This window comes from Oryzias latipes, chromosome 7, assembly GCF_002234675.1.
Source record: "Oryzias latipes chromosome 7, ASM223467v1".
Taxonomy (NCBI): Eukaryota; Metazoa; Chordata; class Actinopteri; order Beloniformes; family Adrianichthyidae; genus Oryzias; species Oryzias latipes.
The window spans coordinates 17,755,157-17,775,012 of NC_019865.2; the positions used below are offsets into that span (position 1 = coordinate 17,755,157).

Consider the following 19,856-nt stretch of genomic DNA (forward strand, 5'->3'; position numbering starts at 1 on the left):
AACAGGTCAACTCCCCGTTGCACATGCATATGATTAACCCTTGTGCTATCCTAGGCACTTTAACATTGGTTGGGTCATCTAGACCCACTAGACAGTGCGCTGAACCTTTTTTCTTCAATGATTTGTGATCTTCACTGGTGTCCATGGATTACATGAAATCTTTCCACCTTTATCCTCCTTTGGGAGAACAGGTCAATGTAAGGGTGGAGTCGTAGGATAGCACAAGGGTTAAAGATGATCACTGCTGCTACTGATTTTTTATTTGCTCCTTAGTAATGGGTTTTTCTGTCAGTGTATCAACGCTGTTCATCACATTTATTGATTGATTGATTGGTTTATCTCCATCAAATTCAGGATTTTAAACAAAGTCATTTGATCAACATGAGACACATATTGTTTTATTGCTTTTATCTTCTAACAGTGTGTCTTTGTTAATGACAATATTAATGATACGGACATGATTAGTAATTTCTCAGGTCTTCCGCATTTTTATGACACACGTTTTAGTTTTTGTCATTGTACCCTTTACATGTTGAGAGCTGCCTGGATGCAGGAGATGGCTGAGAGCAACCTCAATTCTCCTCTTCTTTGGCACATTAACCCTGTTTTTTCTGTACTTACGTTTTGAGGAGTCAGTTCATCACAAGAGCTCTAACCTTGCATGATAATTTCACATAGCATGTCTCGATGCAGCTTAGGCTGCTCTTTGAAGGTTTCCAAAAATAAATATACAGCTGTCAGCTGGTGTGAAGGACATTTTCACAGGGGTTTCTGTCTGTGCTCTACCATATTCATTTAATACATCTACATTGTGCATCGCAAAATGTTCTAATTTTAAAATTGAAGATAATGTAGATATCCTCAGGGGGTTTCATAACAGTTTTCTGACTAACAGTCAAGGTTACCTAAGCAATACCAAGATGCACTTGCACAAGTGTGGTTTTGAACACTATAAAATATATTCATCTGTCCAACTCATTCATCTGTCCAATTGTTAGTAGCCATATGCTACATTTTGATTCAGGTTTTTCCATCACGACACAGACTTCACAATATTAGACAAAAGTAGGCATTGGCCCTAGGGTCCAAACTCTTACAAATCAATGTGATTTCACCTATAAGTCTCAATTTCTTTTTTCTAAATTGTAGACTAAGACAGCTATGATTGGGTCTAGTAATTGTGTCAGAGCCATAGGATGTTTTTGTTTTTGTTTTGTTTTTTGTTAGTTTCATGTTTGACTCCAGCTCATCTGGTAAAACTGACTCCTGCGCAGTAGAAATGAGCCACTTCACAGTTTCTTGGGTTGTGGACCTTGTTTTTGATAGAATTATCAAAAAATATTTGGTCATGAGCAAAAATTTACCTCAGTTATTTGTAGTTTATCCCCAGTTAGCAATGACAGGGGTCAAATGTTTCCTGTAGATCTTCACCAGGTTTGAAATGTGGCTGCTACTTTGGTCAGTTCTTCCATGCAGATCTCCTCAAGAGCTGTGATGTTTTGAGGCTGTTGCCCAGCAACACAGACTTGTGTGGAAAACAGTGTTATCTGCGGTGTCAAACTGTCTTACTGCGTAGGCACATCACCTTACACATAAAATAAAATGTTATAAAATTTTGTTCTGAAAGTACAGTTATTTTGAAAGCCGGACCTGTTTCCTGTTATTCGGGCTTCTTGCCGCGTATGTGACACGTCAACAGACTGGAAATAGAATTCCTGCATAAAGCAAGGTTATAATAGTTTCGGATTTTTTATTAGTTTTAGTTTTTATTTCTTTTTGAATTTTTGTTTTTAAATTTATTTATTTTTAATTAGTTTTTTGAGGCAGCTTTACTAGTTTTTATTTTTTGAAATTGCTTTGTTTTAGTTTAGTTTTTATTAGTTTTAGTGTTAGTTTTAGTTTTTTCTTTTCTTTTTTTGTAAATTAGGATATTTTTCAGGTGCATGATTCAAAATCACCAGAATAAGTATTTTATAATAAAAATTCAATCAAAGATACATTTTGAAACCCTTATTATTCAGAGGACACAAGGACAACCATCCTTAAATTAAAATACAACAGCTGATAACAGCATTACGTTACCTGCTCTCGCTTCTTTTTCGGGGGAGGGCGGGCGACAGGCTAGCTTGTCTAGGTACTGTTGATTTGCGTTTTTGTGTGCGCTTTTTAAATGTACTTTTAGATTCGTAGGGTTTTTCCCTTTGAGGAGCGTTCCACAAATTTTGTCTCCTGCTTCGACTACAAGGCACTTACTTTTGTTTTCGACGCTGTTATATTCAAAAAAGTCCCAAATAGGACTCTCCCGCTTTCTCCCAACTTTTAATGCAGCCATCATGTAAATATCTATGACCATGCCAGCCTGCAGTGTCTGACAGACATCATGTGACGTCACAGACAACGTGATGCCGTAGGGGTCAAATACACAGTAAAACTAGCAGCGTGAAGTAAATAGATTTTATTTCAACCCAAAAGACTTATGTATTAACAAAGACGAAAACGAAAGATTTTTTGGGGTTAATATTAGTTAGTTTCAGTTTGTTTTATACACACAACAAACAGTTTTAGTTAGTTTTCGTTTTTTTTAAAACTCTCATTTTATTTTTATTTCAGTTAACGAAAATTATTTTTCAGTTCTAGTTTTAGTTTTTTCGTTCGTCATGCAGACATGACAGATGTGATATAAACATTAGTCACCTTATTTACTGTGGTCCCAGATCTCTCAATTTGTACCCCGTGAGGTGAGAGCATAGAGCTCCAGGTGGAAGGAGATTGTCATTGATCTTGTATTTCTTTCTTTTTAAATGGCTCCAACAGTTGATTTCTTTTCAACAAGCTGATTGCTTATGGTAGATTGGGTCATTCCAGTCTGTGTACAGTTTTGTATCTGGTGTCCTTTGACAGCTCTTTGGTCATGGTGGAGAGGTTGGACTCTGTCTGCTTAAGGATGTGGACAGGTGTCTTTTAAATAAATAACCAGTTTAAACATATAACTTACACTTGTAATGAGTGGAGAATAGAAGAGTTTCTTGAAAAAGAACAGATCTGTGGGAATTCTTTCCTGTTACAAGAGCTAAATACTTTGTTTCTGCACATTAACCCAGTAAGGTTCACAAATCATTGAAGAAAAAAGATTCAGAGCACTGTCTAGCGGGTCCATATGACCCAACTCCCAAAGTTAAAGTGCCTAGGATAGCACAAGGGTTACACAAATACACTTTCTAAAACTCATAAACACGATTTTTCTTTACATTCTGTCTCTCACAGTTGAATTGTACCTGTGATGAACATTACACACATTGTTCATCTTTTTAAGTGGGAAAACCTCTGCCAAATACTTTTTGCCCAACTGTCATTCACATATGTTTGCTGTCTTTGTGCCAAACTTCACAGCTTTTTGAGCAGAATAGCCTCAAGGCGCTAATGGATGCAAAAATGAGAGACTGGAAGTTTGATTGTGTCTTTTTATTGTCTTTTTTTTAATGGATTTCCATTCAGAGTAAAAGACAGCATCACCATGGCAACCTGAACTGCATCTTGAAAATGCACAGCTGATGAGTGTCTGGGAATTAACAGGATCTCTCACGCCTGTTTTATCTACTCATAAATTGATGAACACAGCTAAAAAAGCTTAGCTGTCAATAGGAGATACTGGATGAGAGGACTCAAGAAACACAACACCAATCTGTCTCTAGTAGATAGTTGTTGTTTTTTTGTGGTTGTTAAGCCTTCCTGTTTTCCTTCATAATTTTAAATAGCCAAGATTTATCCATCTAAACCCGGGTTATCGTCTTTTGAGGTCAAAGGGACACTGGATCCTACTCAGCTGCTATGGGTTAATGGCAGTGTACACCCTGTACAGGTCACCAATGAATCACAAGGTAACGCAGAGACACACACTCACATTCACACCTGAGGGACAATTTTAAAATTATCGAGGAAAATATTGAAACTCCCCACAGAAAGTACAGAGCCAAAATGACAACCGGGGCCTTCTCACTGTGAGGCAAGAGAGCTAACCACTACACCACTGTGCAGCTCATTGAACAAGATATCTTATATTTACGGTACTTACATATTTAATAAACATATGTAGAATGTACAGTAATGTATAGTATTACATTTCTAATGTTTTTTTGTAATGCTACATGCATCTAATCTTTCATGACTTATTGATACTGGAGTTTTTGGCTGGCAATTTGCACTTTAAAGGTTTTATAAATTTAGCTGCGTTCTTCATTGATAGCTAAGCTAACATTGAAGGTAAAAACTGATCTGGAATTTTTTTTTATTGTCTTTAATCCTGTTTACTTAACCCTGTTAAGTAAACCCTGTTAAGTAAACCCCTGCTATCCTAGGCACTTTAACATTGGGAGTGAGGTCATCTAGACCCCACCAGACAGTGCGGTGAACTTTTTTCTTTAATGATTTGTGATCTTCACTGGTTTCCAAGGATTACAGGAAATCCTCTTCACCTTTATCCATCTTTGTCATGGTAGGAAGAACACGTCAATGGTCATCAGTATCACAAGCACAAGGGTTAAACTGTATACTTCACATCATTAACAATTCAACACCAGGAAATAATACAATTATTAAGCAGAAAAACAGAAAATAAATGTAATATTTTTTGAGCAATGGATCATGGAAAATTTATCTCTGCCTGTTTACTTTTGATTTTTAGCAAAAGTAGTTTGATAATTGATAAATAGCGTATAGATATATAGGGCTTTTCTACCATCATCAAGATCCAAAACGCTTGTCTCATTCAGCCAATCACACACAGACACATTTCAAAGTTAATGCAACCAAACCCCAAGTTTGGTTTTATCCTCACCAAGTTTCAAAAGTACTGTTGCAGCGTTTTGAAATTTATATCAACCTGATGGGATTTCAAGTCCTTTTTGAATGTTTTTTCTACAGCCGGGAATGTCAGACGTTTATTTCATGAAAACAGCATATTTGTTTAAATGAACTCACTGGTTACAGTTACATGAACCCATTAGAACATATGGTGACATGTTCAACTTGGCCTCTGGTTTATCTCACATAATTTTCAATTTTGGGTCTGGGTTGTTATGGGTTAATATCAAAGCTTTATTTACAGTAGACACAAAATGTGGACATAGATGGTGTAAAAAGACACATAAAACATTTTTTGAATCGAGTGAAATGGTTTCAGGCTTTACTTCTTGTTCTTGGGCCTTGAAATGAGTCCTAGACCAACACAGACTAAAAGGCTACTCAGCTATTACTTCCACAAAAAGGTCAGATTGCTGTTTGCTAATACACACAGGGAAAATGTCCCACAATTATGAAACATCTCATATAACCCTTGTGTTATCCTAGGCACTTTAACATTGGGAGTTGGGTCATCTAGACCCACTAGACAGTGCGCTGTACCTTTTTTCTTCAATGATTTGTGATCTTCACTGGTGTCCATGGATTACATGGAATCCTTTCCACCTTTATCCACCTTTGTCATGGTAGGGAGAACACGTCAATGTAAGGTGGGGTCATCTAAGATAGCACAAAGGAAGAACATTGTTTGGGAATCTTGAATAAATAAATAAAGCTTTCAACCAGGAAGATGAAGTGCAGGTATTCCAATTGGTGAATCACCCTAACCTTAATGATATTACAGTAACACAGAGCCTCCAGGTTTTTTTGAAGTGACCACCAACAATCTCTGATTTCATTCATTCATTCATTCATTCATTCATTCATTCATTCATTCATTCATTCATTCATTCATTCATTCATTCATTCATTCATTCATTCATTCATTCATTCATTCATTCATTCATTCCTGTATTCATTCATTCATTCATCATCTTCTAAGCTGTTTTCCACTTGCGGGCGAAGGCTGGGGACATCCTGGACAGGTCACCAGTCTCTCGCAGGCTCTGATTTCAATCACATTCAAATTTGTGGATAAAAGGAACAGGCAGATGATAACAGGCCAACCCACAACGCTGAGAAACACACCAGTTTGCTGGAGAGTTTGAGAATAGAATAGAATAGAAAAGAAATTTAATAATATTTTACTTTTTATTAAACTGCTGTAATAGCCTTGTAGAACAATACCTAGAAAAACACTTGGGCCAAGAAATACAGCTTTAAGAGAATATTACCAAATGCATTCTACATAAGTCATTCAAATATCTTTCCAATAATATTTCAGCATTAGTTAGTACACTGTAAATTATCTTGACAATCCTGACTGACCTGAAATAAGTTTACAAAAATATCATGTAATGAGAAAAAAGGTTTTATGTTGTTATTTTTAGGTTGTGTAAACATTTCTGATTTTACCTGTTCACACACAATTTCAGGCACTTACAGTTTTTCTCAGTCGCTTTAGTACAATTCTCAGATCAGAATTGAAGTTTGCAGATACGTGTGTGCATTTCTCAAAACAATTCGTACAAACAGCAAAACACTATGGATTTCTTGCAAAAGCCTGTAACTAGCTCAAAATCTTTAGTTCATCTCTCAAAACTAAGTCTTTATGTCATTGAACATGTCAGTGCCATCAGAATGTCAAGTCCTTGTGTCATTGTCTACGAACAAGACAGTCAAATTACTTAGTCATGTTGTCAATATAACTGTGTACTTTAGAGGGAGGTTCTGATGTAAACTATGGCTAAAGTTTTGATGACAATTATTGTAAAATGTAAGTTACACCTTTTCTGTTTGATTGCAAGAGACTGGACAAGATTCACATTTACATTTTTATTGTTCATATTGTAAGTTGTTGACAGACCATGTCATACCAACATAGAAAAAACCCACTGCAAACAGTAACACAAAGGGAAAAAAAGATAGGACAATATTCTGTACAACAGTACAGGCAGTGCAGTAGGAACTGGTGTGGTCTTCCTACACCTCTTCTTGTTCCTGTATGTTAGGCCACAAATTCTCATCCACATCACAGCAAATATCCTCTCTTGCAATGCAGCGAAATATGTTTGTCACATTATGACAACTTGGTCAACCATTTTGCAGTTAATGACTTATACGATGAACTAATGACTAGGTGTTTTGAGGAGTAAGACTATTGCACAGTGAACTATGGAATACATTTTGATCAACATGACATAAACAATTGAAAATGTAGCAAAGAGCAGAGAATTGTACATAATCATTTGCATGGATGTACCAAAGCAATTGCAACTTGTTCAAAGAAGTGAGACAATGCTTATATGATGTGCACAAGTGACATCATGATGTGAAGATTGAAAATATAGTTTTGGGAATTTCAGTCTGATCTGAGAATTGTACTAAAGCGACTGAGAAAAACTTTAATCATTCCACTTTTTGAGGCACTGTGACTTCATGTGGGGTCATTTAACCTTTTAAATAACGGAGATATCACAGATTCTGATGCAGGGAAAAGCAGGTCTGCATACTGGCTTTGCACCGATATGCAACATTTTACATTAGTCGCATTTTGCAGTGATGAATGCTGCAAAAGATGTTGCATAAGGTGTTGCATATCAGCACAAAGCTGCTTTTCTCAGCTTCAGATTCCACTGAAATTACTTTGGTAGTAGTCAAAGGTGTGTTGACACTGGAACTAAAGGGTTAAGAAATGACGTAGATCTAACTGTGTGTCATTCTTCAGGGCAGAAGGCTGTCGTTTGGTACCTGCTTTCTTACAGTAACTGCATCCCTCTTCTGACACCAATGACTAATGACTGCCATAGCAAAGCTGTTGCTATGTTGAGATGGAGTATTTAGCTAGCTATTACTGTCATTACCAATGAGTTATATGGCTGGAGACGCTACGCTAGCCTGTTACCATTGTCCAAGATACGTAAAGAGTTACGCCATATTGGAAAGATATGTAAACAAGGAAACACAGGTTAGCAGATACAGTAAAATGACCAAAAATAAGCGTAATTTTTGTCCGATTTTAAAAAGAAAAAAAATTCTGATCATCACAAAAAGTAAGACCCAGTATAGATAGACAGACAGACAGACAGACAGGCAGGCAGGCAGGCAGGCAGGCAGGTAGGTAAGCAAACAACTGCTTTAACTGAACCATTTTTTAAGCCCCAAGTGTTAATGATGGTTGGCCAGCATCGTATAGAGTCCCTCTGACACACAATCTAATTGTAGTAAGGGTCACAGTTACACAAACAGAGCTGCAGAAACAGAATGACAAAATATTGACAGTACCTAGAAAATAGCACAATACTAAATAGAAACTACTACAGTTAACATTGCCCAATAACTATCAAGCAATGGGCAGGATCTACAAAAAATGTTTTCTCTTGACCACCATTGATGAGCTTAAAAATTAAAAAAAATGATTTGGTCACCCAGGTCCAAATTTGAGAAACTTTCAGAAATTTTCTGAAAATACTAGCAAAAGCATTCACCAAAATGTGTCAATGAGTCAATCCTTTAAAAAACACATTATATGATATCATGATATCTTAAGGTAAAGCTTCTGCAGTACATTGTGCTGCCTCCACCTATACCTATCTGTGTTCTGCTCGATTGCATCAGACAAATCAAGATCTTTCAGGTTCTGTCCACCCAGAATGAAAATGATGATCCATAGCTTTTGTGGGCAGATGACATCAGTCAGGGCTGTTCTGGTGCTGATTTGTTTTTACAGGTAATAAGGGTAAATTACACAACTAGGGATAATGGAGGCCACTAAGTCATCCGTCAGGGAGCTGTTTGTATTAGCTGCCATGAGAGGTATTATTTAATCCCATACCCACTCAAACCCATATTTTTCTATCCCTGACCTGCTCTGCCTCACACAGGCTCACACACATCCAGAGACACAGTTTGCCACGAGCTAAAAGAGGGGGACATCTCATTCTTTCATCCACGGCGAGTCATTGTGGCGGTGTCAGCTGGTGCCGTCTCTTTTATCACACTGGAAGCTAATGGAAGCAGCTACTGCAGGGAGGGAGCGGGTACAAGTGCACAAACATAAACACACACTGAGCCATAAAAGAGAGGAGGGGCAGGGTGGGGGAGATGGGGCAGACAAGCACGCCGGACCCCGGGGCTGAAACTGCTTTGAAGCCCCCCCCCCACACACACACACAGACACACCCCCATCAGTTTCTGACATTCAAAAAAAAACTGCACAGAATGGATTCAGACACATTTTCTTCTTTCATCTCTTTTATTTTTATTTTTTTACTCCAATGATTAGTTTAGATATTTCACCCCCTTCCCCCCAGCACCCACCTGGCCTCTCTGTAAAATAATCAAGCTTGTAATTCTGCCTTGTAATCTCATTTTTATAATTTCAGTGATCGCACATTTTCTCATATCTATTGACTAGAAATACTCTGTGGACAGGAATTAACTTACAAGAGAGGAGACAGCCAATTACTGCAGGAGGATTCAGAGCAGTTGATGTCTTTGGATAAGATAGCTGACCCTATTTTCTAATAGCACTGGTACCAGAAACACTAAAGACACATGCTATCAGGGACATATAGGAATGTGTTGTATTTATATTTTCTATAACTCTTTATTTTTTCAATCTTTCTGTTTGTATAACATAACAATCGTGCTTTATCATGTGACACTATTTAGATACATATCTTTTTTTGTATATTAAGTTTTACATTAGGCAGTGTGACAGTTAAAAATATACAAAACAGTATTTTTTTCTTTTTAACTAGACATTGCTTCTATTTTTAATATAATCATCAATATATTTATTTTTCATTATAATCTCATATATTTCTGTAATATATGTGCTTTAGCTTCTGTGATCAAAATATTATTGCAGAAAACAGCAACTCCATTTTTTCAACATTTAGACAACAACTTCCAATGTAGTACAGACATTCACAGTTACATGTTTTACACAGTACAGTTTTACAACAAACTTCCAGAGAAAACTGTGGTAGAGTAACTTTATACAAAATTCACAGGACATGAACTGTAGCCATTGTCACATATTAGCTCAGTTGCTTTGCTTTTCTAAGTAAACATGTTCTGTTCGAACCAGATTCCTTTCACAGTAGCTGCCGTAGAAGCAAACTAACATTGTCCGAACACGCCATGGCAAAGTCTGAGGAAAAAAATAAATAAATAAATAAAAAGGTTTTGTGCTTTTTAACTAGGAACATGAAAAAAAAGACCATTTGCTTACTGGTCTGTACATCGAAATATGTATTTTTAAAAAATACATATTGATTAAAATACGACTAATCATGACACAGAGAGAAAGAAACATGACTCAGACACAGAGTTGGTCCTTGTTTTTGTGCTAGCATACAAAGTGGTATTTTGTAATTCTGTCCAGTCATGTAAACAGACTATGACTTTGCAGAAATTGGTTAATTGGCTTAAGGCCTTCTTTGTTGTTGTTGTTTTTTTTTTTTTGTCAGGAGACATTTGAGAGCAATTTTTCAAAGATGTTCCTGAGGAAAGCATGCGAAAAGTAAACAGGACTGACTACCAGCATTAAGGGATCTTTGACGTTTGTAAATCAGTTTGATAACCCTGTGCTTCTTTTGACTTTTTCTTGTTCTTTTTTTGTACCCCTTTGTACCCTGTGCTTTGCCAACCAAATACTAAATGGCATAGTTTTTGCTATTGTCTGCCTATTGATTTTGGTCCTCAGTTACAACACATACAAGTATAAAACATCCCTAAAAATAATTCTAAAAATGCTTTTGAATACATAAAAGTTTTCTCTTTTTTTTTCAAAGTTTTTTTTACTGAAAAAAGGAAGAAAAAAAATAACAGTCTCTCTCACACACAAAATCTTTTGCAACAAATACTGGATTGCTCCAGAGTTCCTAAACACGAACTTCTTATTGGCATTGTGCTTACTCAGAGCTCCTCGTTTGCCCTGCGGCCTGTAGTTCACCTCACAGAGAGCAACGCTGGAAAAAGAGACAACTGTGTGAGGTTTGGTAAACATCCACAAAAGAAAAATTGACGCCATCCCTTATGCTCCTTCAATGATGTCAATTTGTTCACTACTTGATCTACTATATTCACACAGTATTTACTGGATTCATAAAGATATTTAACAAATCTCTAATCTATTTCTCTTCTTTTCTCACAGTATGACAGTTTTTTTCCTTGTTTTTTCTTTTTTTTCTTAAATTGGATTTATGCTTGTATCACTGCTAACAGTCGGATACTCTTTTCAGATAGCAAACCAACAATAAGACATCACTGGCTTGGTCTCACAAATGCAGAAAAATTAAACATGTTTTGATCGCATTTTTGCCCCTGGAGGTAGGTGAATCAAATAAAATCTTGGATGTCCTTTTTTTTTCTTTTTGAATGTTCTTTTTAGTCTACATGCTCCATGAGGGTTTCCTTGTTGTCTACACATTGGCCTCTGCATTGCTCAAGTTAGATGTCAGGCTTTTTTGGTTTGGCGGATTCACAGGCTCTGCTGGGCTCACTGGGTTGGGGACTGCGCTGGTTGGGCTAACAGTTGTGGTGGTCGGGTTAGCTGGGGTTGCCGTAGTCGTAGTGGTGGTGACAATGTTAGTGGTGGTGGTAGGGCTTGTGGCTGGATTTGGCGGGCTAGAAACAGAAGTTGGGATAGCTGGTAGGGGAGCTGGGTTAGCAGGTGCCGCAGGGCTTGTTGTGTTTATGGGAGCTGGATTGGCGGGGCTGGTGGGGTTGGCGGGAGCTGGATTGGTTGGGCTGGTGGGGTTGGCGGGAGCCTGATTGGCAGGACTGGACAGAGTAGCGGTGTTGGTTTCAACTTGTTGCTCGGGTCCATTTTCCTGGCACCGTCTAACGACTGCTGGAGGCTGAAACATTATTCGAAATCGCTGGTAGAAAGACACAATAAAAACGAATTAGGGTGAAAATATCTGGCAACCCTTGCTGGTACAGATAATGAAGTACATGTAAAACACAACCTCCTTCTTACCTCCTTGTAGGTGCCCTTGAGCCCAAGATACATGTAAACCATGTAGCCTGGTATGAGAACCATGGAGGACAGTGCCATGAGCCAGCCTACTCCCTGACCCCAGGATGGGAACACATAGTCTCCCATGGTGAGAGGAACCATTTGTACTGCGCTGAACAGGAACACCCCCTGTGGGAGACACGAGGCACGTTATTCATTCTGATATCTCATACGACAGGCAGGGTTTTCTCGACCCAACTTCACTACAGGCAGGTAATAATGACTTTATTCATGTCATGACTGTTGATGTATTATTCTGTTGGCTCTCAGTACTCACAGCAACAATGAATGGAGTGAAGACGAGCCAGCACATCTTCCACCATACGCAGGGTTTGTAGCCAATCATCTCCTCAATGTTCTCGTAGAATTTGTTCACACCTGCCAGAAAAACCAAATTCATGACCAAAACATCAGATCTTTTAAAAATGGCTGGTTATCTGGCATGAATGAGAGTGAGGATGTGGCAAACACTACCACAACATGACCTTGAGGCTGGACAGAGCTTGAATTAAACAAATCTAGACAAGTGTTAACAGGTCTTAATTCCCGGTTCTCTGACTGATCATATTTGGGTCATCCTGACTTTTCTCTATGTAAATAACTATTAGTCATATTGTCGCTGTAATACCTACCATAGAACCAGGATATGGAGATGCATTCAAAGAAGACCAAGAAGAGCAGACACATGCCACTGGCAGAGTAGTAATCAAAGAGTTTGAACACGTAGATTCCACCCTGGTTGGGATAAAAAGGGAGATGCTCTTAAATCCTTTAGATACAGATTTACTCCCCTCTTAAATTTACAAAAAAAAAAAAAATTCATGACCCTCTAGAATTGAATAAAAATGTTTTGTTTTTTTACTTTTTTAACTGGTTTAGTGTTCTTTAATTTATCTGGTGCAATAGATGATTGTTGTATGAGCTGCTCTGCCTCACCTGTGTGATGTTTGAGAGTCCAATCACATATGACACCAGGCACACAACTGCAATGAAGATTTCTCGTCTGCCTCGGAGAACTCTGGGGAACTCATCGACGAGGGCAGTGATGAAGCCTTCAACAGTGCAGAACTAAGGGATGCAAAACAGCCATAAACACTAATATGTGCACAGTGTGTATTTATTTTCAAACCCATGAATCCAAAGTCTTCCCCCTAAATGAACAAAATCTTTATGTCTTATGCTACGTTCACATGTGACATGTGACACACGTTCAAGAAGGCCCGTTTAGTGCTGTTGTTAACACTGGACAGGCAGTTAGGGCTTCTTCCTCTTTTTCTACTGTTTACCAGTTCATGTCCGCCACCTACAGTTGGAAGAAGTTTGGTTTGGTTTCGTGGGAAATGTCGAAGCGGTGAAAAACTTGCAAATCTTGCTCCAGGCTTTTTCTTTCACAGCTCTATTCCGATATATGGTTACCGTTTATGACTCTGTGTCATATAATTCTAGTCGGGCACAAACCGCAATTATTATTTTTTCCTCCATGAACAATTGTCAAACAGTTAGCACTTTGATGAATAAAAGGGGACGCCATCCAGATGTCATTACCAAATCTGAGACCTTAATTGGTCAAAGTTTGACCTGGTTTAACTATGAAAGCACATTCAATGGCTGCACATTTTGTACATACAGCCCAAAAATGGTCGTAGAAACTTGAGTAGTTACACGTGAAGATGAGAGTTTTGAATGTGGAAGCCTTTATTTACAAGCCTTTAAATAGGGTTTTTATTGGAAGTGATTACTTAAACTTGAGTTCCGAGGGGAACTAATGCAACTTTGACTGTTGGAGCCACATAACTTCTTTCTTTTCTTACTTTCAAGCCTGTGAGGTCTTCTTTAAATCAAAATTAAAAAACAAATAAACGTAGGGGGCACAAGGGGTAATAAAGCTGCATTTAAAATATTATTTTTCAGTCAAAGTCTAACCATATCTGTCCATGAAGAACAAATTGCATGCTTATCATGCAGATGACAGAGGTGAGCTGCATGATAGATGCCTACTTTCAAATATTTAGGTCATCCCCCTGAGCCAATCAGCTCTGAGCCCCCCCAAATTACCTGGCTGTCTATCCCCAGCATGAGCAGCATGGAGAAGAACAAAATGGCCCAGAGAGGAGATACAGGCAACTGGGTTACTGCCTCTGGGTAAGCAAGAAAAGCCAAGCCGGGACCTGGGTGATGAAGAGGAGACATGTTTTTTATCTGTCAATGTTTCTGTTTACAACCGCTAACAAAAGCTGATGAATTAAATAAAACCAGCAGTTACCTGAAGCTGCTACGTCGGCTATGCTTTTCTTTGTTACATGGGACATGAAGCCGACGATGGAAAAGATCACAAACCCAGCAAACATGCTGGTGCAAGAGTTGATGCAGCACACAATGATAGAGTCTCTAGAGTGAGAACATTTTAAAAAAAGAGATGCGATCAGACAAATAGTATTTGTTTTTTTTATCTTAAACTTACTAAAACAGCAAAAAAAAAATAGGAGGCAGAAAGGTGGAAAAATAAGCTTGAATTGTTATTTTAAGCTTTATGGATGCTTTTTCCAAAAAAAAAAAAAACATTGCTTTTTCAAGCAATAAACTGCTCATTAAAAGGCTTCTGCATTTCTGTATTATTCTGACAGTTTGCAGAAAGCTCAGAGTGGATGCAATTATTTTTATGTAACTGATAATGTGACCCAGAATCATGAAACTGCTGAAGACAAACATTTAGGCAGAGGGAGCCATTTTTATGCTGAAAATCCCAAGAATTCATGTTCACTGGACATAATTTGGACAATGACAATCCTCAAATTCGGATGTATCGCTCACATTTAACCTTGCATAAAGCTCATGAATCATAAAGTCTTACCTATAGACATTGTTATTGAAAGTATTGTAGCTGCCCAGAGCTATAAGTGACCCCAGTCCCAATCCATAGGAGAAAAAGATCTGGGTAGCTGCATCCAGCCATACCTGACAGAAGAACGCAATGATTTAACAGCGTGGGGCCAAGTTCTGCTCTCACAAGTTTTCTGCAGAAAGCCATGAATCACACAGTAGTCTGTCATTACCTCAGATTCTTTCAGTTTTTCAAAGTCTGGGGTAATATAAAACAGAATTCCCTCTTTAGCTCCAGGTAGAGTCACCCCACGGATGAAGAGGATGAACAGCATGAAGTAGGGATAGGTGGCTGAGAAGTAAACGACCTGGAAATAGCAAGGAGGCAATCAGCAGGAGGGAACATGACAAGTTCATAGGTCAGTGTTACATTTTCTTTGAATTTAGGGAAATATTTAGGAAATACTGAATTGTGGAGGGTGGTAAGACATTTAGATTTATTGACCAAATACTTATGTATTCTTAAAGGTCACAGGAGGATTTATTTAAACACGTGGCTTCATGAAAGAAGGGTACAAATCCAAAAGCCGGACTATGACTGACTTTTCCCAGGAAGACTGGACTAAAATGACCTAATAAAAGGCATTAAGACACTACAAAGCCAATGTTTAATGTAACTTATCTGAGCCTTATCAGGATCTAGAAATGCTTCGAAATTGAATGTGTTTCCACAATCAAGTCTCACCTTTCCTGTCCAGCTAACTCCTTTCCAGATACAAAAGTACACAAGGACCCAGGCTATGGCCAGTGTTATTGCCAGGGGCACCCGAAGCTGGCCTGGTTTTTCTAGGCCGTCAGTCATTTGATGCATGTTGCGCCTACAAATCAGGGAAAGCAACAATAAGACTAAATGTGACATGTGTTGAAGCACAAAAGAGAGGACTCAGAATCTTACTCCCAGAACTCCACCACAGCACTGGTGAGATTGGTGGTGTCTAAAATGGTGTAGTTTGTGTAACACTTCTCTGTGTTCCATGAGTTGTCACATGAGCTCCACGGCAGGTTCTGTAACATAAATATCAATTTTTGTCCCCCAAAAATTCTTCACAACGTTGACCTTGTCCTGCTTCCATGTTTAATAACGTTCACTCTGACAGTACTTACAGCGCTGAATGAGTTGTACAGATAGTAAATGGCCCAAGCAATGATTACAATGTAGTAAATGTTGAGCCAGAAGGATAGAACAGCTGCTGCAAGGCCCACACCTATTAGAGAAAAATAAATTAGGCAGTGCAAAGGAACTATACACAAAAATCACTGCCTTATATTCATTTTAGGTACCTTTGAATACAGGAGCCAGTTTCCACACACCAAGCCCTCCAATTGAGGTGTACTGGCCAAGAGCGCATTCCAGTAGGAACAAGGGCATCCCAGCAAATATGAGGGTCAAAAAATAGGGGATCAAAAAGGCTCCTGAATGGATAGAAGTATATCAAGTTAAAAACGTGTTTCCAGCATGAGCAATCTTCAGTAAATGAGGGTTTCAGATGCAGGTGATGGAGCAGATGAAAGGTTTGTGCGGCTTGCATAAATTAGCTATGAAAATGCTGTTTACCTCCACCGTTTTTCCCACAGAGATAGGGAAATCTCCACACGTTCCCCAGTCCAATTGCATAACCCACGCAAGACAGGAGGAAGTCAAATTTTCCACCCCACATTTCCCTGACAGGCAACTCCTTTTTAGGTTTGACATCCAGTGACTTGGGCTTGTCATTACTGGTGGCCACCTCGTTGAGTTCTGTGACTTGTCCGTCCGTTTTGGTGCCGTTCGTTGCCATGTCTCTGGATTTGGCAGAGGTCCTGGCAGTAGGACGAGAGGCTTCAGCACCAGTCCACGTAGACAGCAGCTTTGCGGTTTTTAGGACTAACCTTTGGACCAAATGTCTGGAGATGAAGTCTGCGTGTACACAGCTCGTCAGTCGCCGTTAACCTATAGGATTGTGGATAAAGTAGTGTGTCGTTTGTACAAGTGGCGCAGAAAATGAGATTACCTCCTGAAGAAAGAACATGTTGCTCTCTTTCAGGCACAACAAGACATTCATTCATTCATTCATTCATTCATTCATTCATTCATTCATTCATTCATTCATTCATTCATTCATTCATTCATTCATTCATTCATTCATCCTCTCTGCCTCATCCTGTTCAGGGTATTTAATGCCAATTAAAGGCAAAGATACAGCATTTCCTCATCTTTTTTGGCGCCATGACAATTTTTTCATTCATTCCAGACTTAAGAAATGCCACACACACAATATATATATATATATATATATATATATATATATATATATATATATATATATATATATATATATATATATATATATATATATTCAAAAATCCGTCGAAGGCAGCCATGCGTCCTGAATTGAAACGCGCACAACAGATTGCACAGGAATATCAGCCAAAACCAGCTCAGCAGACAATATTGCCTAAACAAAGTCTGCAAGGAAATACGCGCCCCGAATATAAAACAGATTAACAGCACAAACACAGACCAGAAGCCATAACTTCAAGCATAGGACGTAACAAAATATAATAAAAAAGCGCAATTAAAATAAAATCACCTGGAGCCTGGACGCACCACAAGAATAGCACAGAGCCGATAGAATTAAGGCGCAAAAAAGTGCACCAATTACCACCAAGACATTCTCCAAAGCAATTTTTACCATAGAAAATCAGATGAAAAACGATTTCAAACAAACTGGAATGATGAAGACAAAGGATGTCTGATGCGTAAAAGCTTTACGCATCAGCCAGCACACCCAATATTTCATTCAGCCCGATTAATTGAAAACTGCGCGCGTTTTTCGGTGCGCCAGAATGCGTCTCCACATTTGCAAAAACACAGACAGCCAGACAGGGATCAGTTCTGCGTGGATTTTTTTTTTTTTTTTGCATGAATGTTTACAGATCCTTTGCGCAAATATTGATCCCAGCAGAGGACTGATGTGTGGTCTAGGGATTTCATTGCTGGACACAGACATAAGAGCGTGCAATTAAAGGGTTGTATTTATTTTTGGATAAATAGACTAACTGTGGCACATGCAGAGAGGCAGACGGTTTACTCACAGTGAATGTGGGATCTGCACGCAGCTCGCCACAAGTCTCGGAACGAGGTATCCGCAGAATCCGGCTGTGCGCGAAGTTGTAAACTCCCAGTTTTTCTTGCAACATAAATGGGTTTTACTTCCATGAAAAGACAGAAGGGGACCATGCAGTGTTAGCGGTGTCCAAGCAGGAGCTGTCCAGTGGGGAGCAGTGCTGAAGACCAGGACGAAGAAGAGGAGGAAGGAGGAGGAAGATGAGGAAGAGGAGGAGGCTGAACGCACACGGGCAGCAGCCGCTTCGGCTTGTGCGAGTGTCTAAAAATCAACAACCAGAGTCTCAACTCGCATCCACAGAGCCTCAATGTCATCTCAAAGTCGCCCCCCCTCCTCTACCTCATCCACAAGCTGTACAGACATCCCAGTTGCAGTCTGTGTGTTTTATCCAGCATTTAATTCATGACAATAACCATTTTATTTTTATTAATTGTCAATATTTTTGGTTTGATATACATTTTTTTCTCTTTTTTATTTTTCACAGCAGTCAGAAAATCTCATATATTTTCATTTAAGACTTTCTTTTCCTGAATTATAACTATTTTTCACATGGACACACACCCAACACAAATATTAACAACCCCCCTCCCATCCACCACCCACTCCCACCCACAGTATTAAAATGTATGGCTGAGGCGCAAAATGGAAACATATGGAGGGGTAATGTAGGAAGCCCTGGAAAGTGAAGCCAGTGCGTGTCTGTCTGTCTGCAAATCTGGCAAAATGTGATAAAGGGAGCCCGTCAATAAAGGGAGGGAACATTGGCTCTGTGTCTAACTCTGCCTGTAATCGTCCAAAGACCCACGCTTCCACAAATGAGGGAATGTGTCAAGAGGAGAAACTCCAGGACTGTGGTCTGGATCTGGACATTTGGGAATGGGAAAAACAGAAGAGGACACAAAGGGAGAAAAACAGCAACGCTCAAGAAGACAGAAAAATGTCTGTCTGGATCAGCTGACTTTATAGATCTCTTTTGAGAAATCTTATACAAAAATACAAAAGAATCAAAGCAGAAAAAATGTGTTTGAGGAGATCCTGTCAGTTTCCAGAGGAAGGTAAGTGATTCGGGCCCATTTGTTTGACTTTCCTTGAACATGAAAGCTCAAGTTGTTCTTGTGATGTCCCGTTCTGCTTGTGTTTGTCTTAATGCATTGCAGCTTGACACCATGTTTGCAGTTTGTCTTGACATTTGACAAGTGCTGATGCCTATCACTTTGCTTAATGTGAGAAAAAGCCTCTCTTTCTTTCCTTTCACTTTTTAAAGCTGAGTTGAAGGGCGTGCACGCTGACTTCTGCTGGTTTTTCTCTCTGGCAAGAGAGATCGGGAGCATTTAAACTCCAGTGGGAACGCTCCTAGTGCAGGCTGAGAGGGCTCCAGATGGCAAAGCAATGAGGGGTGAACTAACCTACTAAATGATACCACATGAAATGCAGCATTTAAAATCCCATCTGGGTCCCTTTGGACATGCATGTGTTGAAACATGACACATATTTATACACCTGCTGATGAAGCACACAGGCATGGTGGCAGGCAGTGTCAGCCAGCTGACCCCTCAGCCTCTGAGTTTGGATTTAGACACTTCACTGTGACTCCTAGTTGCTAGTTTTAGGTTCAATGTGCAAAAGTCGTTTCCTTTTAAGAGTTTTGTGGTAGACTGAGATTGAGTCTCACATTGGACTTTAAAAAGTAAATAAAAAGTAAATTAAAGACCCACATATATATCACTGCAGTGACCTTTAGGGAACTTTTGTTGGCAAGGATATTTTTTAAATGACATCTTATAGCTTTTTATGTCTTAATGTCCAGAATTGTAACTAGGTTTATACTCTTTTAACTCAACTTATCATCAAAAGGTACAAAATCAAGTCTCTTTATGAATATAAAAAATCAAACATTTTTATTTATACTTAAAAGTTTACCCAACTTATTTGTTAAGCCCTTC

At 38.8% G+C, this 19,856-nt stretch overlaps 1 protein-coding gene across 2 annotated transcripts; it reads right to left on the bottom strand.

Annotated features, from left to right (window-relative positions):
• Positions 1-9,780: 9,780 nt before the first annotated feature.
• Positions 9,781-18,205, bottom strand: LOC101174592 (sodium- and chloride-dependent GABA transporter 1-like). 2 transcript variants are annotated; one of them, XM_020704779.2, is made up of 17 exons: positions 17,882-18,205; positions 16,676-16,736; positions 16,362-16,606; positions 16,088-16,219; positions 15,911-16,011; positions 15,702-15,811; positions 15,492-15,624; positions 14,980-15,114; positions 14,778-14,881; positions 14,190-14,314; positions 13,982-14,094; positions 12,863-12,994; positions 12,559-12,661; positions 12,204-12,304; positions 11,888-12,055; positions 11,676-11,786; positions 9,781-11,642 (listed from the first exon to the last, which is right to left on the bottom strand). In XM_020704779.2, the coding sequence occupies exons 3-17, from the start codon at positions 16,582-16,584 to the stop codon at positions 11,328-11,330; spliced, it is 2,106 nt and encodes a 701-aa protein (XP_020560438.1). In that variant the 5' UTR covers positions 16,585-16,606; positions 16,676-16,736; positions 17,882-18,205; the 3' UTR covers positions 9,781-11,327. The 2 variants fall into 2 exon arrangements, with proteins under 2 accessions (XP_020560438.1, XP_004070601.1); XM_004070553.4 differs by having other exon boundaries at positions 9,781-11,786; positions 17,882-18,204.
• Positions 18,206-19,856: the final 1,651 nt, after the last annotated feature.